Source organism: Pholis gunnellus (genome assembly GCF_910591455.1).
Source record: "Pholis gunnellus genome assembly, chromosome: 8".
Taxonomy (NCBI): domain Eukaryota; kingdom Metazoa; phylum Chordata; class Actinopteri; order Perciformes; family Pholidae; genus Pholis; species Pholis gunnellus.
The window spans coordinates 16,488,861-16,515,341 of NC_136534.1; the positions used below are offsets into that span (position 1 = coordinate 16,488,861).

The 26,481-nt window shown below is 42.6% G+C and overlaps 3 protein-coding genes across 4 annotated transcripts; 2 read left to right on the top strand and 1 right to left on the bottom strand.

Moving 5' to 3' along the window:
* Positions 1 to 2,740: 2,740 nt before the first annotated feature.
* On the top strand, positions 2,741 to 8,235 carry slc50a1 (solute carrier family 50 member 1). The gene is made up of 6 exons (XM_079165151.1): positions 2,741 to 2,914; positions 3,115 to 3,192; positions 3,441 to 3,564; positions 3,765 to 3,926; positions 6,963 to 7,082; positions 7,204 to 8,235. Exons 1-6 carry the CDS (start codon positions 2,847 to 2,849, stop codon positions 7,309 to 7,311), a joined length of 660 nt encoding a protein of 219 aa, XP_079021277.1. The 5' UTR covers positions 2,741 to 2,846; the 3' UTR covers positions 7,312 to 8,235.
* Positions 8,236 to 15,781: 7,546 nt separating this feature from the next.
* On the bottom strand, positions 15,782 to 23,365 carry trim46a (tripartite motif containing 46a; the record flags this gene model as incomplete). The annotated part of the gene is made up of 12 exons (XM_079164334.1): positions 15,782 to 16,229; positions 17,209 to 17,276; positions 17,413 to 17,642; positions 18,783 to 19,112; positions 19,210 to 19,331; positions 19,434 to 19,687; positions 20,179 to 20,274; positions 20,350 to 20,496; positions 20,582 to 20,780; positions 21,505 to 21,655; positions 22,141 to 22,399; positions 23,306 to 23,365. The coding sequence occupies 12 exons, from the start codon at positions 23,363 to 23,365 to the stop codon at positions 15,782 to 15,784; spliced, it is 2,364 nt and encodes a 787-aa protein (XP_079020460.1).
* A 721-nt stretch (positions 23,366 to 24,086) lies between these two features.
* tmem107l (transmembrane protein 107 like) lies at positions 24,087 to 26,297 on the top strand. 2 transcript variants are annotated; one of them, XM_079165566.1, is made up of 5 exons: positions 24,087 to 24,464; positions 24,570 to 24,637; positions 25,046 to 25,146; positions 25,496 to 25,592; positions 25,946 to 26,297. In XM_079165566.1, exons 1-5 carry the CDS (start codon positions 24,378 to 24,380, stop codon positions 26,013 to 26,015), a joined length of 423 nt encoding a protein of 140 aa, XP_079021692.1. In that variant the 5' UTR covers positions 24,087 to 24,377; the 3' UTR covers positions 26,016 to 26,297. The 2 variants fall into 2 exon arrangements, with proteins under 2 accessions (XP_079021692.1, XP_079021691.1); XM_079165565.1 differs by lacking the exon at positions 25,496 to 25,592 and adding an exon at positions 25,670 to 25,766.
* Positions 26,298 to 26,481: the final 184 nt, after the last annotated feature.

Consider the following 26,481-nt stretch of genomic DNA (forward strand, 5'->3'; position numbering starts at 1 on the left):
TTCCTCTCTGGTTTTCATCAGCTTTAGTGAGATTTATTTTGGGTCTTGAAATCCCACTGACATCATTGACATCTTGATGAATGACACAATATTTTTGGCATAAGCGATGAAATCCCCCCCCTTCACACTTCCACCCCCGGGTCTTTCCCAACCTCGATTCCCATCCCCTCTCCTCTGCCCTCTCCCATCTTTCATCCCCGGTTACACAGCTTAGCTTGGCTTAGATTTCACAGTCTGAAAACCAAACACGAGAACCGAGAGAGGGGGGGGGGGGGGGCGATGAAGGAGTGAGAGAACGGGATAGTGCAGAAAGAGAGAGAGGCCCACAAGCAAACTGACAACTGGGTGTGAAGGTGTCACTCTCGCCTCCTCACCCACACTCTTATTTATTTTTTTTGCCCTCTTCTTCCCTGTACATACTCTATCTACACAGTGGTATTTTGGGATGAAGAGGAGCACAGTGCACACACACCTTCATACCTGCAAACCTCAGAGCTGACTGAAAACTGTCAAAAGTCACCATCCCCTGTAAAACCACGCAACGTATACGTTCTAAACGTTTGTTTTTCCATAATCACGTCATAGTTTGAATTTACCACAGATGATCACACAGTCTCCCGTGTGTCTGTGCAGGAGGTTAATGCAGGACTTTGACTGTGTCTGATGAAACAGAACAAACATGGTGTTATTCACGCAAGTGTGTTTTATAATGTCATACAGCAATGTGCAACGATCCTGAAAGGCAGTCCTTTTGCAACTGTAAGATTTACAAATAACCTTTAATACCTACAATTGCTGGTTTATGAGGAAGTATATAAAGCCTTTAGCTGGGTCAATTTAGTAAACAAATTCAAAGATCTAAAGTATCCACAATAAAAGGACCCATTGAGAAATATGGTACATCTACCTCATAGCATCACAAATGAAAACACACAAATTGGAGATAATGAACTCTCAAGAATCCCTAAAATCAGAAATGTGTACAACACACAATGAAAACTCCCCAAAACTGGGGAAGCAGAAACTCTCCTATCTCCAGTTTATGAGGATTGTCCTGCTTTCAGATCAGTTGGAGGTATACATTCTCTAAAACTCTACAATAGTTTCATGATTTTACGTTAATGATTAATGTAAAATCGTCATCTGCCAAATTCCTATAGTTACAGCCATAGTATAGTTTCAAATGTCTGGAAATAGATTATTCACTTATTGCATTACATTTAGAATATGTTTGAAAGGACAAAGGGTCTAAAGATCAAGGTTAGACAACCTTTTGTATAACGGACCGTTGTGCATTCAAAGGACTTCAAGGAGCTTTAGGAATATTGCAATTTACTGGGGAGAAATGACATTAGAAATAAGGACATAAGAGATTAAGTGAAGAAAGAAAATGAAATGTCAAACAAATGCAAAAAAAGCTCAAACTAAAAGAAAACGATGGAGACAACTATACATCAAAGACTGCTGATAAAGGTTAAGTCTGAGAGATTTTTGAAAAGTGAAAAGGGGTCTGTGTTTAGAGCTCCACAGCAATAAGGCTGAAAGATGAATCTACCCTGCAGCTCTGATGCTTACAGCTGGACACAGGAGAGAGGAGTCAGCAGATCAGAGGGTCCATGATGAAGAGAGGTAAGCACTTTTTTAGGAGATTAGCATGAAATTCACCTGAACTTCGCTAAATAGGAAGGCGCCGGTAATTTATGGTTCTAATTCACAAGTTGAAATAAAAATCCTCATCTCTAATGCTGGATGTAATATCCATGAAATAACACTTTGCAGCCCAAATGGTCCACTGACTATAGTTGACAAACGATATATGGAATGAAATAAATCAAATTACACTGGTGCACCCCAGTGGAGTGTGTTTTTAATTGTCATTTTAAACAGTAAAATCATTTTATTGATCATTTTGAACATCCACACATGCCAGCAACACTAACTGACTGTTGAAATAAAGTTTTTTTTTTCTCACATTGTTTCATTTGAATTATGTTTAAGGGCCTGAAGATGCAAACATATCCAGTAATTCACAAGAAAAAGGGAAAGACTACAAAAAGTCTGATATATACGTTTATTCTGATTTCCTATTCTGTTAAATGGGTACTTCGGCAATTTAGTACTGCACTTCCATGAGGTTGGGAATCTCACAAAAGACAAATTAAAACAATCAATACAAAGGAATTAAATCAAATAAGGCAACTCAAAAGCATCTTTTGCTTCATTTCTTTCAAATTCCAGGCCTTTACAACACAGGCGTTGTTATAAAGCAATGGAAGTAATGCAAGCACACATTACAAATTAACATATTCATAGGCTAACACAGTACAAACTGAAATCTTGTTGTTTTGAGAAGCTCAAATATGCAAATATCCAACTGCGTATCAGTCAATTCATCTTGTGACTTCGTGTCTGTTTTGTTATTTATCCAGTTTGTAAGACCAGGGATGGATAAAGTGTAACTGGTTATAACTCCTTAATGCATAAGCTGTCCCTTCACAGTGCCTCTCTGGTAGATCTCCATCCATCTCACTGTGGTTCAAATCCACCAGCTCGCTCCATCCATCAGCCCTCCAAATTCTTTCAACGTGATGACGTCCCACGCGACATCCGCCATCGTTTCGGCATTCTATTGGAGCAAAATCCACCCCACCTGCTTCCTCGCACAGCCAATCAGAGCGCAGAAATGCTGTGTACACTGATTGCAAACACGGAAACAGTGAGAAGGGGGGAGGTGGCGGTGTACTCCGTCTTTAATCGTATGCAATTCAAGCATCCGTATTGAAAAGCAAACATTGCACGTAAAATACAAAACCGGGTAGCGTATTAGACTCTTCTCTGGTTTTTCAATGGATTCAATGCTGCTTCTGTCATGGGCGTGCATCGTGTTCACAGTCTGGATGTTCTCGACTGGACTGTAAGTTGAATGTTCTCATAATTTAATGTCATGCTGTATTGCAATGTGTGTCTGTCATTTCATCCTCTAGCGGTTAAGTGTATTGGTTAGTAAGAAACACGAGGTGAGTCACATATTGTAGCCTGTGAAGGAGTCTGAAACTTTGTTTCTTTCTCATTTGTTTACCTTGTTTGTTTGTTTGTTTGTGTGCGCGCTTCTAGGACCGACCTGAAGAAGATGAGAAAATCCCAAAGTGCTGAGGATATCCAGTTTCTTCCTTTTCTCACCACGTGTCTTAAGTGAGTTTGTGTGTGCGTGCGTGCGTGCGTGTGTGTGTGTGTGTGTGTGTGTGTGTGTGTGTACAATTCTTCACTAGGATCAGTTCAGTAGCATTGTTGTCCTCCTCCTCCTCCTCCTCCTCCTCCTCCTCCTCCTCCTCCTCATCTTCCTTCTTCTTCTCTGGTGTTTATTAGCGGTTGGAAAAACCAGCTTAGAGGTCATTGTCCTGCTCCGCTCAGCACTTCTGATGCTCGTCCCGTTTCCACAGTAACCTGGGCTGGCTGTATTATGGGATTCTGAAGACGGATCAGACGCTTGTCCTGGTCAACGTCATCGGAGCTCTACTCCAGATCCTCTACATCATCGTGTACCTCCACTACACTAAACAAAAGGTGAGTGAGGGAGTGTAGACTGGGGCCACTCAGGTGTGCACGCTTCTCTCTCCTTACCCGTGTGTGTGTGTGTGTGTGTGTGTGTGTGTGTGTGTGTGTGTGTGTGTGTGTGTGTGTGTGTGTGTGTGTGTGTGTGTGTGTGTGTGTGTGTGTGTGTGTGTGTGTGTGTGTGTGTGTGTGTGTTTGTGTTTGTGTTTCAGAGGCTGGTGATGTCACAGACCCTAGCAGCAGGGACGGTGCTGACCTGCGGCTGGTTCTACTTCACCACGTTTCTTCCTGAGGGAGACACTCGGCTCAGCCAGCTCGGCCTCACCTGCAGCGTGGTCACCGTCAGCATGTACCTGTCCCCGCTCACCGACCTGGTACGCGCTCGCGTGCATTACGGACGCACACTACATACAGACAGCACGTACAAAGTGAAAGATGTGAGACGATAGGGGAAAAGAATATCCTATATCTGCGAATCATTGGTGGAAAGTAACAAAAAAACATATACGCAAAATATCTTACATCTCTTGCAGAAGCAAACTCTTCATTCAAACCGTAAAGTCTTTTAGAAATTAGATTTTTGAACCACAACTTCACACATAAACCCTTTCCACATGCACACTGGTGTGCTAAGTATAAAACATTATTATCTCTTTTGTATTTTCATTTGTAGCATGCTGTAAATCTGGACTATGAACACAAACCCAATGAGGAAACAAGCAAACATTTACTAAAGTACTGTATTCTCAGGTACTTCTACTTTACCTAAGATTTTCCTTTTTTTTGCTACTTTATACTTCTACTTCATAGGCAAGCCATTTACTCCGTTACATGTATTTGACAACTTTATTTACTAGTTCATATGAAGATTAATATTACAGAATATTATCAGCAAAGACATGATGACGGTAAAGACGAGGGGGAAACTATCTTGATCCCCAGGGCGAAATTCACAAGATGCCTGCCATTAAAACAGGTAAATAAAATCAGCCCCACCTTTACCAGCTCCAACGTTATCTACACATTAATACATCACAATTGTAATCCAGTAACATAATACACATAACTCTGAAATGGGCCATTGTGCATCATGAACGGTTTGGTTCTTGATGCTAATATTTTTCCACTTTTACTGAAGTAAAATATCTCAAGTACCAATGCTGCTAAATGCACATTACTATAGTAACACACAGAAGTGATGAAAAAAGTGAAAAGCCTGCATGACTTGTCAATGGACAAGTCATTAAAGCTTTTAAAATGCATACCATTCTCTAATTTCAGCCTTTCGAATATGAGGATTTTATGCTTTTCTGTGTTTTATATCACAGTTAATATCCCAGTTAATTGCTTGTTCTTTGGGACAAAACTATCAAGTTTAATTAATAAGTCAATCGTACGTCAACGTATTAGTTGCAGCGCTGATATACATCAAACTGATGTTCATGCCATGATAATGAACCAAGACAGTCTGTGATTTTGTCGTAAATGATCCCTATTTAGTGCTGTATCTAATCTTATAAGATATTAGGTTAATTTAGATATCTTACATTCGTACCACGCAATAATTCTGTTGCAAGAGGATGAGCAGTACGGTTAGAGTTATTGCTCAGCTCAGTGTGTGAGTCACGCTAACTAGTCATGGCGGCTTTTCCGCCCATTAAAAAAACAGTCAAATGACATTTTCTGGAGCACTGAAGACAAAATGGGGAAATATGTGGCTCAGGGCTGCACAATGAATCGTAAAACGTTTACCTTTAATGATGTGTTAATGCAATTTCACCTGTGAAAAAATACACATCCTCATAGAAAAGAAATGCCCAACTTGCAAAAGTTTTTATGCAGACTGATATTTCTCAGCACTAAATGTGTTGTGAAAGCTGTTCTCTACATGTATCAAAGTTCACATCAACTTCACAGTATTAACTTCAGCACACTAAGCTGTAAACCGCACATTCAGTCTTCTTTTCGGACCATATGCTGAACGTCTGCAAAGACAGCAGGCAGCATCTGTTCAGGTCAGTCAACTCTGCACGTGCAGCTATTTACCAGTGAAGGAATAAATCCACAGTTCTCTCTCCTTTCGTCTCTTTGTATCATCTTGCCGCTCTGTCTACCATCCTGTTTGTCTTCTTCCCTCCATCTGCCTCAGAGCCCCGAATGACCCTCAGTCAGTTTCCTGCCTTTCTTTCTCCTCATCTGTGTCTTCCTGTTATTCTCCGTCTCTCGTCTGTTTGCGCCTCATCCCCTTGGTTACATTCTGTTTTCTCCTCACGTTTGACATAAATGTCACGTTGGCGCTTATCATTCAAAGATGCGAGACTCCTTTTAGATATGGGGATTACGGCACACATTTTCAGATACGGTCCTCTCCTGGAAGGCATTCAGAGCGTTGCGCTCTGCAGTACACACGAAACCTGACAGAAAATAGTTGTGAAACAAAGAAAAATGCCATTACATTCTCTCACCCCACCCCCACCCAATTCCAACATTGGAAGTGTTTTGGGGGAAAGAGGATTTCCGACGCTGTGTGACCATCTGACGAGCACTCCTTTTGAAGTATACTGACACCTTAAAGCAGCATTCATTGTTTAGTTTTTTTGCGGGGCCACTCGGAGGCGGCGAAAACAAGTTGTAAACACAGCATTGACATATTATCACTTTCACAAGTTTGTTATTGCAAACGTGTGCCTATTTAGCTCCGTTTTGGTCCTCTCCAACTCCTGAGGGAAATATCTCTGTCTTTAACTGCTAACTTTTCCGCTGTGCTGTTTGGTTGTCGAGTGTACAGTTGGTTTATCAGTTACAAGGTTTTTTGCGGCTGCTGGAATCTAGGTTGATGAGAGCAATGAGAGGGAACCAAAACAATGAAGTTGCAGACTTAAGATGCTAAAACTCTCCGTGGTGTTGTGGAGAGCCGCAAGGTCTGCGATAATGCTGTTAGTTCGTCAATGCAAGTGACAACTTTCACGTTACACGCAGTAATTTCATCCATCGTAAATATAAAAACGTTATAGTTTTTTGCAACTGCTGAAAACACAAATTCTGAAACTTGTGAAGACTCGACTTGAACTATTCTAAAAGTTATAGTTTTGCGTCACAACTTCAAACACCAAATAAATAGCTTTTCCCACATGCCAAGTATAAAACGCTGTCTTTCTAGACTCCGTGGCATTTTCATTTGTAGCATGCTTTCAAATGTCTTATTCTCAATGCTCATATACTCAAACTCAATTACTTGGCCTCCATTGTTGTGCACACCAAAGAGCAAACCTGAATCCCATTTGTTGTGTCCAAGCTCTAAATTCAAATGTTATCTAATTGCTTGCAGGTATTTCCACAGGTGCAGGTGATTGATAATTGAGTGTGGTATTACAGCGACAATTCCCTCGTCTTTGTCTCCTCCCTTTTAGGTCCAGATAGTGCGTAGTGGTGATGTGACGCGCTTGTCCTTCCCTCTGACTGTCGCCACCTTCTTCACTTCAACCTCCTGGGTCCTGTACGGCCTCCAGCGGAACGACTACTATATTGTGGTACGATACGGTGGACGTGCACCTGAATCACCGCTGTAGACGCGGCTTTCAACATTTTGTTTCTTATTTTAAATGACAGCCAGTATCCTCATATTCTTCTTCCTGTTTGTGTTCATTCCAGGTTCCAAACTCGCCTGGTATCTTCACCAGCCTCATCAGGTTTTATCTGTTTTGGAGATTTGCGTCTGTCAATCAGAGCTCACCGGCCTATAAGTCAATGCAGATATGAGGGGGGGGGGGCTACGAAAACATAAAGAGATGACAGATCTGTTGACTTCATGGAGGGCTGCAGCAAAGCTTCCCCATCACTTGTATTTGTAATCATACAGAGAGACAGCGGAGAGATCGAACTGTCTTTGGACGACACTACAGATGAAGTGGAGATAATGTCTTGTGCTTGTTGCCACTTCTGTTACTCGGTTCAGTGAAAAAAGTTTGACATCTTTTGATATTTCTTAAACCTGTTTTTCCTCTCCATGTCCGTCAAGTGCCTTCTATTAGATCCTGTTTGCCATCGGAGACGTTAGGCATTTACTGATCTACCAACATGTCAGGAGACTTGCAGTCTGTTCACAGTTCAGTGAATTGGATTGTATTTTCCTCAACTCGTACTAGCCAAAGATTTTGTGGAGTTGTAACTTGCTGGCTGCTATTTTATTACACATGTAGTGCTCTCTTTCCCGGTACTCATGTGTGGAATAATGTAGTATATAGTTTCACATTTTCCCTGGTACGGTGGCGATAGGTTCATATACCTTAACAGTTTCTACTTAAGCTTCTGTATCAGCGTGCAGACAGAATATTGAGTGGCAGTAAGTTATATTTGTTTTCTGTATATTTTAGGTCCGGGGTCTTTTTGATACATAGTGTTTATGTTGTTTAAGATTAGATATTATGTTCTTATATTGTTGGGCTGAGGCTTTTTTTTAATTTATAGGCAATTGTATATGAGATTGAATAAAATAAGAAAGGACATTTACACCCTTGGATTTGTTTACAAGAATGAATGATGGCTGGTTGTCATGGGTAATTGAGTCTTGCTTGTCTCCTCCTTATTATCTGTAATAAGGACATATGTTATGCAAATGAAACAGCCGAGTGTCAGTGCTGATTCTCACACTTCTAAAGGATGTAAATAAATTCTTACCATAACCATCAATGACTTGTATTTGCTGATTGCTTGTTAAGTTGTGAACAGGGTGGACATGAAAGATTTTTTTTTTTTTTGTACCGCAAAGTGAGTAAACTACACATGACCCTTTTGAAGTAGGAAGATTTGTGTTGGAGGTTTTGTTATGGATGTAGTAATGAGCTTACATGCAGAGGTGTGTGTGTGTGTGTGTGCGCGTGAACAAGAAGAGACAAAAGCCTGTTTGATGGTGCAGCAGTGCAAATGAGCTTGTTTGTGTGACTGTGTTGATACAGAGAGGGCAGTGGTGGGAAAAGCCATGCCAGAGGTTCTCATCCCGTGTGTGTGTGTGTGTGTGTGTGTGTGTGTGTGTGTGTGTGTGTGTGTGTGTGTGTGTGTGTGTGTGTGTGTGTGTGTGTGTGTGTGTGTGTGTGTGTGTGTGTGTGTGTGTGTGTGTGTGTGTGTGTTACATTGGCCTCTGTTCCTGAGCTCAAAGAGCCTCTCCCTGACAGCCCACAGACACAACACAGGATTGTGCTGGACTTGAGTGTTGTGTAGGAACAAACTAAGCTGAGAGGACTAGAGGTGGGAGATGAATGAGCTGCAGTTGAAAGAGGGAAAATGAAGGAGATGGAAAAAGCAGACAAGATGTGTAGACGGAGGTAGGAAACAGTAAAACCTAGGAAACGAAAAGAATTCAAAAGGAGAAATTTAGGTTTGGCTCATATAGTTCTGTTGTAGCATGACAACACTATAAAACAAAGTGAATGCAATTCATCCTGAAGGAAACATGAATTTAAAGGAAAAGCCTACTTCACCTCTAAAATGTACATTTTAATTTAACACTTAACATGTGATTTCTCCGATTCATTAAGATTTTACTTGTTTTTCTGTTATTCGTTCACTGTGGAGGAATGCAAGAAAAAATAAGTTTCTTTAAGAATTCAAGGTAATACAGGGAGAGTAATTTATGAACAAATGATCCGAGTGGGTGAAGTATTTCTTCAACCAAATCTTATGCCAATTCATAAAAGAGACATCTCCCTCCAAACCTCAGACGTGAACCTCATGGTGGCACTAGAGGTGAAGTCAGAGGATCACCAGTCAGTACATCCTCTGAGGACCATGAATGTCTGCACAATTTTATTTGCCAATTCGACCAGTAGATGTTGAGCTATTTCGTCAGATAGAGGAAAACATCTGTGCGTGGAGCTATAAAGGAAAACTCTGAGAATCACATGCTTCACTTTAATACTTCATCTGAGGATCACAAATGTATACATTTGTTTGCCAATCCAACCAGCAGAGATATGTTGAGATATTCCACCAGATACGGGAAAATGTATCCAGTCTGAGGATCATGAATGTGTACAAAATGTCATTGCAATCGATCCGATAGTTGTTGTGATATTTTAGTCTGGATCTTCGTGGGTAACTACTGACAGGTCGATGTTGCTATCCCGAACCATCGATAGCGTGGCTAAAAAGTTGAGCAGGAGAAAGCAGACTGGAAGTGTGTGTACAAACACAAATTGGGACATGAAGTAGGTCATTCCATGGATTTGCGTTGGTCTGTAATTAAGTTATAACATGACGAAAGTCCACTTTAATACAAAGTATTACAAAAAAAAATAGGTGCAGGATAGTGACTCATCAGGTCTGCTACACAACCCAGATACAAAGATAAAGTGAGTCATTTATGAGGAAAGGGCAGTTAAGTGGTAAGACGGGAAAAATGAGTAATTGATGCGTCTATGAGAAGATAAGGGAGTTTTAGATGTTGTCCATTCTTCCAGTGAAAAGAGACAGACATCAATGAGGCTGGAGGGACAATGCATGGAGTCAGATAGACTGGCTGGACACACCCCTCATTCCAAACTATGGTTTTATTGTGAAGAGACAGCATGTTAAGTGTTACTCTGGATGCTCATGCTGATGTGTAGGCTACACATCTCTGTTCGACAGCCTAATACTGACATGGGGCCGATGTTGTGTACATGAGTGTGTGTGGAGTAGGAGGTGATGAGGGGGGGTAATCAGCTGAACAATGAGTACAACTCACAAACAGGATCCCTCTGTTTCCTGAAGTAGAGACGGTCTCCTTAAACAGCACACACACACGCGCTGAGTATCTTTAAGACATACACACATTGTACGTACACTGTGTTGTCTCTTCCACAGTCTCTCCCCAAAAAACACTATGTGTGCATTCAGATGTCTATTTTTGTCATTATGGGCAAAGTCTGATCTATGGGATTTGTTTCCCCCGTAATTACACACAACAAAGTCTCTGCTAACATGCATTCTGCAGCCAGACAGTGTGCATACTCAGCGTATAAACACACAGCATACACACAGCTCGCTGGGGGGGGCAGAATCCAGCCTGGGCATTTTCTACCATCAGTAAAAGCACACCTGTCCCAGCTGCTGTTTTGAAGAGAACAAGAGGGAGAGAAGGAATGTGCTTCTCTCAGTTTTCCTGTCAGCCCCTCGACCTTCCCACCCGTCTCCGTTGTCGTCCTCCCTTTACTGGTTTATTATTCCCATGGTCAGCTCTTCTCACGCACCGTCATAGCATTTCTTTATTTCTCCTCGTCGTGTTTCTCCTCACCTTTCCCCAAGTCATATCTCTAACCCGTATCTTCTTACACCCTCTCTTTCTCAATTTGTCAGTCTCCTCCTTCACCTTTCATTCCTCTAAAATGACTTGGTGGTCCCGCAGTCCTGCTCCTGCGCTTACATCACACAGCTGACTGCCATGTTTTGTGCTCTCAGATCATCTGCAGTGATAATCAGGTCTGTCTCTTCAAAATGTCAGCCGGTCTAAGATTTATAGAAGAGCAGCAACACACGCCTTCTCCCCTAAGAAAAAAATCACTTCAGGCTCTCTGGATATGCAGCAAATTTCACTGACGGACTACACATGAAATTCCTCAGTCAACATTGATACTGAAGCTTCCTCTCATAGCTTTTCATTAGTGTACATGTATAAAGCGTGCACTCCGTTGTTTGTAAATGCAGTTGCTGCGGTAGGTATTTATGGGGAACCGTGTGCAGGGGGTAGCAAGTGGCTTTCTATTCTCAGTTTTACCAGCTCCTCCACTTTTGTTTGGGTTTTATAATCAGCATTTCTTCCTCCTCAGAGCCTGGTGGTTGCACAGCTGAAAGGACGCATGCCGCGGAGGTAACACACGAGGCCACCTTCCTTTTTCTCATACACACACAATCACACATGCAAAACAAAATGTGGGCTTTCAGCTCTTTAACTGTTACCAGTTGGTGCTGAAAGACCTTTGCTCTATACGGAAATAGATTTACAGGCAGCCCTCCGGTGTGTCCTCAGGGTTATGTTGTGTGGTTCAGTATATCCTGTCTCTGTCTCCCATCCTTCTCCTTCCTGTTCTTCCTCCTCCCTCGGCTTCTGCCGCCCTTTAGAGTGGGAACATTGAGCAAAGTGATATGTGGACAGCTAGTCATTAATCTGTCAGAGGACAGCCTATGGACCAAAACACTGTCAGCGCGGATCAACATACACATTTCACCTTCCATATAAATCATTTGTCAGGTATCTTCCTACTCAATAACACCACTGGACCCAATGGCAGAATTGCATGTGTCAAGCTCAAAGTTTCATTTAGCTGGCTTTAAAAGTTAAATAAATACATTGGAATTAGACTCACAAACTTCTTATTCTTCTTGGTTATGTTCTATAAATCCTTTCTAATACTCACATAGCATGGACAGCCACAAACCAGGTTACAGTTTTAAATCAAGCCAAACAGGTGGTTCAGGAGATTTAATGTCTTTCCAGTCTAAAAATGACACACGATCACATATAAATACTCACAGAGCTTCAGGGGCTTTGGTCCTGTCTGAGCATGCTTTTTCACTTTGGCATCCATTCAGAACACACACACACAAGCAGCAGATTGGTGTGTGTGTGTGTGTGTGTAAATGTGGATTGTAAGTGTTTTTGAGTGGCAACCATGTGAAGTGGATTTGGATTCAATTGCATGTGTGTGTGTGTGTAGGTGTGTGGGTGTCTGTCTTTCATTGCAGTGACAAACAAAAATGTAATTTGTGATGTACGGGAACCTCTTTGAGCGGTGGAAAAACATTTAGTTTGACAGTTTATAGACAGAAAACGTGTAGACCATAGTCGAGACTTGTAAAGTTACTCGGGGGCCTAAATGTTGGTGGAGAAGTGTGTGTTGCAGGACGTACACGATGTGCAGAGGTGCTGAGGAAAGATAGGAGCCACAGCTGTTCTGGGGACTTGGAGCCTGTGCTTGCATTAGCAAACATTTCTGCAGCTTCCTGCACTGTGTGCACATTTGAAAGTGTGCTACATATCAATGCGTGTGGAACTTATTCTGCATGGCGCTCAGCATTTTTGCTTCAGTCAACTCCAACACATGAAATAAAGCTTTATTGGCTATTCAAGTACTGTAGTTTCATCCAAGGGAATGACTCAGAACAGATACTCTTAGATAGCGAAATATCCATGACATATTACATCTATATGTTTATGTTGAGATATATGAAATATTTGAACGACAGCATAGGTAATTATCTGTATTCATGTGAATTCTAAACTCCCAGGTTTTCCCTGTTATTGCAGTTTAGTTGCATATTCATCTTATCGGACAATCGATCAACTCCTCCGTTAAATCAAGTTACAAGAACAATATAATTTCACAACAAAATTCACGTAGAACATTGGGTGGATTCCACATCAACACACTTGCGTGCAACCACAGACAAACACTGGCTTAACCTTTGTGGGGAGGAGCTCTGTTGGGTAAACAAGTAGACACTAGACTGAGCTGTAGCTAAGACATGATGCAACCACCAGAGCCTGAGGAGGCGGAGTGAGAGAGAAAACACTGAAGGAAAACGCTGTTTCAATGGCACATTTTACAAGTTTGACTGTTTTTACAATCTGGGACCAATGTGGTGTTAACATAGTTTTGTGCTATGGGATGGTTTCTTTCTCTTTCTATGATGTCCCTTTTGGTTTATGTGGTGTAAATGCGCAATTAATATGTGACACTCTGCAGAACTTTGCAGGTGCATTCTGTCAAGGGACTGCAGATGAAAATGAGTCGGCCTTGGGCTATTCACCAACTATTTATTGTTCGTAACAAATACATTGGTAGAACAAATGGGAATGGGAAAGAGGCACAAGGAGAGAGAGAGATACATATTCATCCAGGTGTAACACAATAAATAGCTCAAAGAATAGCACTCTTAACTCATATCTGACCTGTCATCACAGATTTGCGACCAGTCAAGTCAGTGTTGACACATCATGCACCTGTTGCTGACTGACGTTTGAGACAGAGGAAATAGACAAAGCTCAAACAATGTCGCCCCCTATTGGTTAATTATTTGTATTACATACTCCTGCAGCAGACAAGTCATACTTACAGAGAGCACAAACACTGGTTTGATTGCAACATCTCTTTGTTGATGTAAAAAAAAAACATAACAAATGCTCAATTATTCTGGTGTTACGCAATAGCTATACTGAACTTCTTCACCTTTGTCTCTCTGTCTGGGAGATGACAGTGTGTTCTACGACCAGTCCAACTGGCTCACCGACTGATCCGCCACCTCTCTCGCCTTGTTTTTGAGCTCACATATAATACCGCCTTGTGTCCTTAAGGTGTGTCTTGAGTCTGTACTAAATAGGTTGGTTATATTTAAACCCTGTGGCACAAAAGATCCACTTTACCTGTTAGATCTGGCACACTCGAGTGATTAAGGGCACGCTTGCCGTTACATGCAGGCGTGTCTCATGCACTCCGTGACGTTTAAACAAGGTGAATCTGTTTTCATCAATCCCTTCTGGAGCACTGCTGTTTACAGTCAATCAAAATGTGACAACTTTATAGCACGCTACAATTAAACACACTGTTTGCGATGATGGAAATGAAATACAACCAAGAGAGTCCTCTGTGATTCAGATTGAAAGCCTGTCAGAAATACAAAACAAGAGGACACACACTAAAGAAAAGGTTTCTTGGGTTATATTATTCAGAAAAGAGGGGGATTGCTCTTGTACAGTTACCTCTATGTAACTTTAGAAGACATCATAGTAATTACTGGTCATTGTTTGAAAGAAAAGGACTCCATGTTACAGTTATCAGTCATTTATTGTTTTTCTCATGACATGATAGAAACATTCTGCCAGCCAAGGCTAAATCTAAATGAAGAGATTCGGATTTCTGCGATGCTACAGTCTAAAGTCACTCAAGTGCTGTGTTGTAACACAGGCAGAGGAGTCTAGACACGTCATTCGAGACAGTCACAGCCAGAGTTCACACACACACACATACAAATCAGAAAATCATATTTTATATCAAAATACAGACGGAGCCAGTCGATTTGAAAATATTACAATATAGACAATCTCTTGCACTGATATGATACATAACTGGGCTCTTACATTCCCCAGACATTACTTTATCAGCTTCGTCAAGTAAATGAGCTACTGTCAGCTGTAGTAGGAAAAAAGATGAAGTCAACCAGAGCTCATAAGATAGACCTCTTCTCATTAGCCTACTCCATCCATCCACATCTAATCATTAATATGTATGTGCAAATCGCTCAAACGCCACAGTTTTAAACTGGCCAAGTAGGCCATCTGCATTTTTAACTTTTGTCAAAATGTAAAACACTGAAATGTATTCACATGTTATTGAGTCAATCAGCATTATGAGAACATGATTTTTCAGAACCGATTTTACTTTGATATCTCTTTTGAAAACATTGAGGCAACTGTTAGCGTGTTCACCCAGCCGAAAATGCCACAAAAGTCCTTTTTTGAAATGCAAAACAGCGACTATATAAAATACCACCTGGGACTGTTTAGACACAGGGACGCGTGATCCTGACGTGAGCCAACACTTCAACAACCGAAGAATATTCACAGCCTCTAATTCTGACTTATATGCACATCGTTAACACTTGTTGAGGCTACATTAAAAATAAAGATATAAAATTAGACATACAGTACATCTGAGGTGCGTTTACAAGGTGACAGTCAGTTATCTGTATATATGTACGTTTTAAATCCTAGTTACACTTGCATGCAACTTTTGTTGTCCAGTCATTCTGGGACAAATTAAGACAAGTGTAAAAGAAGGGCAGACTTTATATTTTTACATTGCAAACAGATTTAACCTGTTATAAAGGGGATTTACTCACCCTGTCGACAGAATTCTGCATAGTCTAAAATCACTTCAGCCAATGTCCATAGGAGCATTACACAATTTAAAAGAAAGAAAGCAGGAAATAAATAGCCAAAAGAAAAAACGTCATGTCCAGCCCAAGTGCCAATGCAAAAGAACATGAGATATTTATATTACGATCTCAACAATCACATTGAGAGGAAAACCTTAACCATATTCAGCAGTGACAGTTTCATCAAGCATCAATGTTTCACAGGATCAAGGCAATTCATTATTGACTTACATTAAGTGGTGAATACAAACCACATGTATCTCTACTTACATAAAGTTTGATTGCTGAGTCAACTGTGCCCCATAAACTGTCTCACCATAATTTATTTGCTGAGATTTGTTGCACGCGTTTGGATAGTTACCCTACGTGGTGACGGCTCCTCGATGCTCCGATTGGCCACAAGGTCCTGCAGCTGCAGGGCCCCTCCGCCAATGAAGCAGAAGGCCGGACACACTGGAGTTGAACAGTCCATGTGTCCCTCCCAAAGGATCCGCAACGAGTGGGCATCATAGAAGGTGACTTGTCCTTTGTCACAGTCCAGACACACTCCCAGTCGGGGTGGCAGAGGAGCGGTATGAGGGTGAGGCAGGTTACTATGGCTGGTGCTGTGGGAGTGCACTCCCCCCTGGCTCTGGCTGTCACCATGGTTCTGAGTGTGACCATGTCCCTGAGGAAGCAGGATCTTGCCCATGCCTATTGTGAGGAAGCAGAAGGGAGGAGAGTCCTGGCCGTCCTCTGCCCCACTGTCATGGCCACTGTCTGGGTCGCAGCTGGGGGGGAGGCAGACGGGAGGAAAAGATTAGACCGTGCAAAAGTAAAACTAAGCAAAGGAGGAAAATGTTTCCTAAGTTTAAATACAGAATGACCTGAAGATATAAAATACTCCACTTTATACTCCAACTTCTATTTGCACCTGTATTCAATTTGAATGTATTGAAAAGTCATTGAAAATGAAGAAAAAAGTCGTCTGTCTCCTAAAAACATGCACATTGTGACCTTAGTCCTAACTGCAGCTGTGTTGGAACTCCAATACACACTACACTATACGATTGTATATTTACAGTGTTGAAAACTAGGAGTGTGCATGATTATAACTGTAGAGATCATGTAGTTATGAGACACTCAAAACAGCAGTGAAAGTATATATATATATATATATATATATGTATGTTTACATATTGTGATTATATATGTATGTGTGTGTGTGTACTATTTTCTCTTGATCAAGTGACTACATGTAATCTGACTTTAGAAACTTCACCTTCATCAGCCTGCAGCAAAACGTGTTTATAGACTAAAACTTGTTCTCACTGTAACATGTTTACACTGACAAACTGACGAAGTCTTGTGTGTGAAAGTCAATGAGTTTCCTCAGGGTTCTGAGAGCTCAGCTAACAGAGAAACTGCTCCACAGTCTGAAAGTTGTGGGTTCAAGGCCTTCCTTCATGGTTTGCCTTTTCCTTCTGTTAACCCCTTAAATCTATATGAACCATGCAGATAATCCAATAAAAACACTGAATAGGAAAGAACAGGGTTGGAAGTTAGCACCAGCCAAAAGCCAAATGCTGGTAAAATATGCAAGTGGCTGCTAGATTTGCTTCACTCACCCGCCTAAAGACCCAATGTTAATGTATTAAGTGTCTGGCAGCTTTAGGAATCCACCAGCCACAGTGGCAGATGGACATAAAAGAGTCCTGATAGCTCAGCTTGTGGGGAAAGTCTATGTTTAAGAGAGGACGATTTAGTTACCGAGGGCTGGCCATGTCCTGGGGGAGATGAAACCACTCTTGTAGCTTCTGCTCCTGTCCTACCCCCACCTGCAAAACAGAGTCAGAAAGACAGAAATCTTTGGTCACATCCATTTTGAGTCACCATGTAACAGATGTACAGATGATTCCATACATACAACGCATTATAATACCAATCCAGCTGACCAACAAGCATCTCTCTCACCTTTACCAGGTAGGAACCAGGCTCCACGGAGCATGCCCAGTAGTGTCTGCCTTCAGTGACGGACAAGTCGGCCACCAGCAGGTCAGAAGTCAAGTGGCAAGAAGTGAGTGTGCGGTCGGCAGCCTGCAGGAGGGAGAGGCCTGGCACACTGCGAGCGTAAGTTTGGCCTCTGCCCAATGCCAGCCTGTCAGCATGCAACCCCCAGCGTGAGTCCAAAGAGAAACTCAACACTGAGGGGGCAGGAAAAGGAGGCATACCAGGAGGGAAAGGAGGGGTGAAGAGGGGAGAGAGATGGCAAGGAAGGTAACGGAAAGGAGTCACGAGGGAGGAAGGGTTAGATCCCGAAGCTGTGACAGTCAGGCTACAGCAAGTCTGATCACATAATGGAATAATAACCAGAGTGGGAGGAGAACACATAATAAGAGGCCGATCAAGAGAAAAGGTGTATTCAAGAGGAAAAAATAGGATGAAGTGGCTTTAGCAGGAGGAGGAAATGTGAGAATCAGAGTAAAGGTAACATTCACTTCTACATGTTGTTGAAACCGATCTGGTTTTGTGAAGGAAGGACTAATGTAGAGTGTGACGACCCCTCCACTCCACTAGGTGTCCCTGTGTCTTGGCTCTTCTTTGACTTGCAGAATCTGGGTCGTCAGTTTAATGAGCCACACCTGGGTCCGCTGTGGTTCCTGTTATAAAAGCTCACCACCTTCACATGGAGGCTCTCTCTTCCCTGGCTGATGTTTGGTTTGTGGTAGACTTTCCATGCATGCTTCCATGACTAATTACTGACTTGCATGTTTAATGCAAAGGTTAATGTTTTAAATGAATGTGCTATTCATTTATAAACTTGTCTGGTCTCCCTACTTTATCGGAGCTTTTGAGTCGGGCTGTGACAAACCAACGTTAAAAGGGAACCTAGGACAATATAAAGGAACGATACATATTGTTTGTGCAGAAGGAGAGACAGGAAAGAGTCTGGATGAAACTGAAATGCAGAATAAAAAAAGGGATGTGCAGAAGCTAAAATAAAAAATGGGAATAGAAAAAATAAAGGAATGGAGAGAAAAGTAAAAAATATCACGATTAGTTAATCAATTGAAGAAATGGCAATACCGGAAAAATATCAAACTTAGCTGTTGGCAGAGTGTTTTCTTTGTTACCAATGCAAACAAAACTATCTGAAGGCATATTACTTATTCTCCAAGATATTTACTGTACAATTCTTTGCAATGAATTCAGAGAAACTGCATTGGAAACAAGGAATGGCCGCATTTGTTTTTAAAAGAATGGAAAAAGATTACGTTTTTTTGTGGTAAAAGAAATGTAAAAATGTAAAATGTGATGTCAAACAATGGATGTCCATATCTCACCAGGTGCTGGTGGAGTGTGGAGGTAAACTTCTTCACTGTACTCTCCAAACCCGGCCTTATTGCAGCCTCTCACCCTGAGCACGTACACGCTGTCCATCTGCAGCCGATTGATCACAGCATTGGTTCCTCTCACTTCATCCAGCCGCAGCCATGCGGTTGCAGCATCAGGAGATCTGGTGCCGCCCCAAGTGGCTGCGGCCCCTCCTGCTCGTCGTTGGTATTCGACGGAGAAGTGCCAAGCTGGGGCCGAGTCCTGAGGGAGGCGCCAGCACAGAAACAGATGGTCATACGCAAGTGTCTTCTGGGTGTCAATGACTGGAGCCAGTGGGGCTGTGGAGGAGACAAAGCAACAAATGTGGTTGATTTACTATAATAAAGTATAATTTCACTTATATACGGTTTGAATCACAGAAACAAAACAGCCTACCATGTATGAACTCCAAGCTGTGGATGAGCTTGACTTCTTTGGATGCGTCGAGGTGAAAGTTCCTGAAGGAGAGATCAGCTGAGAGAGAGAAACCCTGGAGGTTTTCTATGGCCTTCACAAGCCTGGAGGAGGAAAGACACACAGGAAAAAAAGAGGTGTCAGAAAGCAAAATCTTACCAAACCATTCCTCCAAATTTTAGGATTCAGCTGAATAAGTGTGTTACCTGCTGTGGGTGACTCTGGCAGCCTGTACGAAGCAGGGTGGATCGGTCTCCTTGAGCAGCTCCTGGGTGTAGGCCATCAGGCCAGCGTGCTCCAGCAGGCCTTGCCTCACCGAGACCTGGACCGACAGGGCATCCTCCCTCCTGCTGCGGGATCCCTCCAGGGCCAGAGCCAAAGCCCCCTGACGCTCCGCTACCGCCGCTCCCAGCTCTCGGATACAGTGGGTCAGCTGATGCAGAGCCACTGCGCTGTTCGCCTATAGGAGAGAGACAGAGTGGGGAGATAGTGCTGAGTTAAACAGCAATGACAGATGAGGAATGACAAACACAGAGACGATGTCTTAGATATTGCCAACACAGAATTGTGTCATGGCACTAGAGCCCCCTGGCCTCTAGAGGGCCCACTAATGCTACCTGTGCCTTTAGCTGCAGTTGTAGTGACAGTTAACTGGCAGGATAGGCTGGGGTTGGATTCCCGTTGTATTGAAGCACAACAAAACCACAGTGTGTTGTTGATCAGTGTCAAAAATGTTGCTTTTTGTAAGTAAACATCAGTGCTTTCAGCTTGTTCTCCAAAAGAAAAGTAATTATTGGTTGTGTAGACCACAGCAGTGTTATAGAAGAAACACTGCTGGCCATAGTCATTTCCATTGAACCCGAATATTGCAGCAGATTCTCCAACTATTGCTGTTCAAGGAACAGCACGAGGAGACGGGTACTTTGACAAAGCAGAGAAACGATAGTTCACCTCCATCTGTTTGATGGCAGCTTCCAGTTGAGTGATCTGACTCTGTATTGTCTCCTGGTTGGCCAGGAAAAAGTTGACTTCCTTGGTAACCTTGTCCTGTAAGACCAAAGCAGAAGTTAACATTTCAAGGCCGCTAACGTCAAGATCTTAACACAGTTGAAGCCGACTCACCTTGAGGGTCTGGTAGGCCTGTGCTATAGGCAACACTTTGTGTCCGTGGTGGACACGACGGAGCTTACAAAGTGGGCACAGTAACCTCTGGCAGTTACGGCAGTACCACTGCAGTCTCTCCTGCTCATGCTCGGTGCATGTTAGGACCTGGAGCACGAAAGAGGATTAAGGCACAATGACAATAGAAGAGAAGCTACTGTATATGATGAGCAAAACACAAAGACAGACAAACCTTCGGCCGGAAGTTGTTGGTGGGTAGAATGTGTTCGTGCTGAGCTCGAGGGGTTCCCCAGGGGTGGTAGAGTTTGAAACACTCGTTACAGAAGTTGGACTTGCAATCAGCGCAGCCCTTAGAGGCCTCCAGAGACTGGGGAGGCTTACAGAAACCACACATGATGGCTACACTGCCCAGACTCACTGTGTGCCTGTACCTAAAGGGCAGACAGGGGTACAGGGAGGTAAGAGCAGGGCGAAAGCAATTCTGCAGCAGAAAACAATGCAAAAAAAAGGAGGAGTCCATAAAACTCAACAAAGGGAAGATTGAGCTCATCCGGGTTTGCCCTGCTCTCTTTTCAGTAGTTACTCTGTAACTGCCTGACCTGGATACATCACCAGCAGCTGCCGTGTTACTGCACCCTGCGCAGTAAAACATGCACCGTCACACTTTCCTGACCACTGTCTAGGGAATCAGCAGCTGCACTCATCAAACATAACTCTCTGCCCATCTCACAGCGCTTTTTTCCAAAGCGGCTCCTCTCAATTTGAAGTGATAAGAGAAGAGGATGATCAACATTAAAGACGGATGAGAAGTATTTCACTTCAAACTTCCTCAACGTTTCTGTGCTGTCCCTGCAATCAGCTCTGAGGGTCAGTCTTTGATCAGGAGTAAAGGAATGATGCCGTTTATAAGGCAGTATTGACTAAGCCCTTCATTCGCTGCCTTTCTTTATTGCCTGTAGGATTGATAAGGGGATTTTGTTTCTTCTTTCTTTCTTTATGATTTCTGTTAGTGAGCTGATGATGGGAAATGATCATGGGGTGAAATACCAAGACAGCACAAGTCATGTTTGTGCCTGCAGTGTCAGGTCTTACTACACCTGACTGCTCCTGTGACTCTCTCTGCTACAGTATATTACTGTATATCTACATGCAAACCTCTCCACAATCCGCTCCAGTGTGAGGTTGCGGAGGCAGTCTGTCAGGCCTTTCTCTCCGAGCTCCACGTCCTGCTGACAGGAAGGACACGGGAACAACATGGGGGGAGGGGCCGCATCCTTCCGTCTCCGCCCTGGGTATGTCCCGCACACTGAGAGGAGGACGCAGGTGTAAAGGAGGGGAGATGAAGGAGAAGGAGACATGGATAGAGATGTAGAGGAGAATGAGGCAGAACTCTTAGTTGTCCCTCACATGTATAATTCAGTGATAAATAAAAGTAAGTTCACTTTGGAGGAAACACTATTAGCTTACACACACGCAGTGAAAATACACCTGCTCGACAGATGCTTGCTGCCTTTTGTGCCTCCTTGACTCCTCGTCTCTGTGGCCTTTGCTCTACATGCACTTCAATAAGTCATGAGATGAATGCATAAAGCCCTGCATGCTCAGCAGGATACTGATGTGTCAGCTACATCACCTATGAAAGTCTGACGCTAAAAAGACCGTGATGTCATATCACAATGCCATCTTTTCATTTTTGCACAATGTCAGTCTAAGATGACCCAATAATGAGATCATTCATTTACATTTTTAAATTCCCATCAGCTGTACCAAACAAACACATCTGTTCTCCACCTGTTCTGAGGACCCGTTCCAGGCGGTCAGGCGTCCTGGGTGTGGGTCTTCGAGCCTGTCGTGGGGAGCGAGTGTTGGGTGTGGAGGCCGGCGAGTTGGGCTCTGGAGGGAGGTCTGGAGGAGGATAACCTCTCTGTACCAACACCTCAGCCGCACACAGCAGGCAAACACTGTGCTGACACGGCAGAAGGATGGGCTGCTTCACCATCTCGTCACACACCGGGCAATGCAGCTCCTGTTCCATACTCTTCATGTTGGACTGGAGGGGGAGAGGTTCAAGAAGAGAGCTGAGTGAGGAGTCACATTCGATAAAGGCTGAGTCACGAGAGTAAAAAAAGAATCCACTGCTCTTTACATTCTGCAGTTCCTGTGACCTGCACAAAATAAATGTACGTGAGATGTGTAGGAGTCAGGAGCGAGAAGGAGAGCGGCATCAGACACTGGTTTTGTATAACTGATGTTAGATGTACAGAGCACAGGGGAGGAAAATGTGGGGGAGAAAATATCTTTCCCCTGACTTCAGGTGTTAGTCTGTCTCCAGCTTCACCTTCCCTTTGAACAAGTCAGATATGGAATTAGCTCAGCTCGGGCATACGATACCATGGTTTGGTAACTGAGTACACTTCTCCACGGAAACATTTTAAAATAACTAAAATAAATATACAGCTTTCAGTTGTTACTGGAGGCCCAGTTCCGGTGTTGCATCTATAGCCTACTTAAACGCAGCATCCCGTTTCTATGACAACGCACATCAGTTCTGCCTCATCGTATGCGGCCCATGAGCATCTGAAGCCGTTAGCCAACATATTTGATTATAATCACCAAACATCCACCGCTTTATCTGCAACAACGTTTCGATATAGCCTATGTTATTTGTGGCCTTGCTTTTTTTTTTAATGTTTCCACCCACAGTGCTCGAGCGTTTGCCAAAAACTGTCTTTGATTGTATTAATGCCCCAAAAAATGCTCAAACGGAAGAAAAGCCTCACATTCCATCATCACAGACGCAACCCGTGAGTTCAGATGGGTCCAGAGGGAATATGGCACAAATTGTGGTATATAATAAATATGAGGGTGGATGACAAAATATGATGGTGGTATCTTTTTTTTAAATAAGCACACGTGGTTTAAATAAATAGGGTAATAAAATGAGCGTCATACTTACACTAATGCGAACCAAAGCGTCCATGATAGAGGTAAAGGTTTGTAACTCCGCTTCAGCCATACCTGGAAGATGTCAGCGTCACTGCGATACAACAACGAAACCTTTGTTTTTTCTGGGTAAAGACAGGGGCAGGGTATGTCAGTCGTACCGAGGAAAATGCGACCCTGGACCGTAATTGGTGAACCACCACAACAGATTTGCGTTTGTGGGTTTTCTCTGCTCCGTGTGTGCCGTTATGCGCACGCTGATTCTGTGCAGTCTGTCTCTGAAGCGTCCTCTGAAAAGAGGATGGGAGGGGGGGTTTGGTTAGGTCTGGTGTAAGCTATATCACAACCACATTGCCCTAGAAACCATTAAACATCTTACATTGTTAAAATAGATATTAGTATTATGTTTTTTCAATATTTGCATATTTGACAATTTATAAACTACATGTCCAGGCTATGGGTCCAACCATGAAACAGCAGTTGATGCCCAGTATTATTATTATTTTTATAAGAATTCATATTTTTGAATCGTATCGCTTCCTTCTTGCTCAGTTAGTCAAAATAAATCTCCTGGTTGTTGCTTTCAGAGGTGCAAGTCTTTTAAATATGCCCAATTGTTTGTGGCCCAGTTTTCGTAGTGCCGCTAGGGGGCAGTGTTGTGTAAGAAAAACACGAACGGTCCTCTCTCAATTGTTGTCCGTGTCCGGAACCTTTGGATATTGGTCATTAAGGAAACCGGACTGTAAGTAAGAATGCACCAGCTCCTATTTATGATGTCAGTTGTTGTAGCAACCGTCTTTCGGCGCAATAGTGTGGATGTAGTATCTCTTTGTTGTGTTGGTCGTAATAGTAGCTAACTTAAATATTATTTGCGATATGTTCGCTATTTCTAATTAGTGTGTGCTTCAACGTCGCACTGTGTCGTTTATGATCGCTTTCGATAAAGTAAACCGAAGCTTATTTGTCAGACTGCAGCGAAGTGGCTAATATGAGCTGGGCACATTGAAATTGCAGCAAATAACGTAGCATTTGTTTGCGCGTTGTATTCCAGTATACTCGTCTGTTTAAGTAGACAGTTGCTCGGTATGTCGGCTGTCAGCAGCCTCGTACCTGCACGGTTCTTGACCATTATAGCTCACCTTGTCATCGTTATCACAATCTTTTGGTCGAGGGTAAGTAAACGATTGTATTCACGCGCTCCAACCCTAAAAAAACAATATAACCTCATGCAAGTTAGTGTTTTTCATGCTAAGCTGTTTGAAATGTTTGTTTCACAGGGAAACAACGTGAAGGCTTGCTTGCCTTTGGATTTCACGCAAGAGCAGTATGACGATGAAGACAGGAAGTAAGAACACATTTGACAAACACATACACATACAAAGTAAGACACATTTTGACCCACACAGCAAGGTTGTACTCAAAACCACCTAAACCGAGACCAAGTCATGACCAGGACCACAGTGTATCAGGACAGAGACAAGACTTTGAGGGGTTGAGACCAAGACCAAGTCAAGTAGTAAATAATTGCAGAGGGGAATTTTATGTGCGGGGATTTTCTTTTGTTTTCTATTAGCAATCACAGTAATGATGTTAAATAAATAAACATACAAAGCAAAGGCAATTTAGTGATGTCCCCACAGGTGCGGTGAGGTCCTCCTTGTCTGAGACCGAGACGAGACAGAGACCGATCTCGAGTACTACAACACTGCCACACAGGCGTACACACCCTCTCATATGTCTCTCTTTGTCGCAGGTTGGTGGTGGCATTGGCTGTCACCCTCGGTCTGTTTGCTATAGAGTTGGCTGGGTTCTTCTCAGGAGTGTCCATGTTCAACTGTAGCCAAGGTCTCCTGTGTATCCTTTTAGACTGATACTGTGTGGGCCCCTCATTGATGAGTATTGATAGGAGATGACAATATAATTGGTACATGTTCAATTCCAGCCAGGGGCCTTTGTTGCTTTCCCACTCTCCCCCTTTGTTTCCTTTCTGACTTCACTTCTACAAGAGCAGCAATTACAATGACATTTGTCTTCTGCACAAAGAAAGAGAGGTGGGAAATCATGTTTGGCTTAGAATTGATGACAGCCTCAACAAAGAGCCAGGAAATTGATGTCACATGACATATCTAAGTATAAAGAGAGATCAGTGGTATTAAAAAGTCATTCTAATTGTCAGTTACAATTCCATGACTCCAAACTCTAGCAACAGGAGTCCATGCCAGTGCCTCAGTGGCTCTGCTTTTCTTTCTATTTGAGAAGTGGGAGTGTGACATCTACTGGTGGATCCTTGCGTTTTGCAGGTTAGTGTATTTATACTTAGTATTGCCTGTATTGTTTGCCCAAAACCATTTTTTTCCCTGACAGATATTAAACCCAGCACTGGCTGTCCACTGCAGCGCGTCCGTATCCTTGTCTTTCTTTGTGTTTGAGAAGTGGGAATGCTGGACATATTGGGTTATTTTTGCCATCTGCAGGTTTGTGTTTGTGCGTGTGTTGATGTGCATGCATGTATCAGCTTTCTGAGAGCAAAGTGATAGAACCTCTATAATCAATGAAGTATTAGTAATTATGACATATGAATGCATGGAAGTAGTGCTAAGCACTGTTGCACTGTTTTCTCTACATTTCTATCTCTGTCTGTCTCTCCCTCCAGTGTGCTACCTGCTTTTGTGGAGATTCTTCTGTTTATAGCTGTTTTTGGACTGAAGAAGAAGCCATTATGAAAGACAGTACGGATGTGAAATGCAATAATTTAGTGTGGATGTCAACTTAAGTCTCAATCAACAGATCAATTAGTGTCAACAGATACTAGCTGAAGAAGGTCTGTGGTTCATTAATGAGGTACAGAGGAATGGATGGAAAAACTATGTTTAATGACTGTATTACGTGCATACAGTGCGCCAAACAGCAAACAGATATACAAGCCGCTCTGGCATTTGTTTTTTTATAAATATATATAATAATGTTAAAGAAAAAGCAACAATTGTTCTGTTGTTCCCAGACTGTCCGTCAAATTTTAATGGATATCTTAGAATGTTATTGTAATCTCAAATATATGTTGTAAAAATATTTCTTAAACTGCTGTTGTGTTGTCTTTTATTTATGCTTTTAACCCCTTTGGCACTCAAGTCTATTTTTGCTTCTCAGGCACATCTGTTTCACAGTGCTTACCCTCGACCAATACTCCTT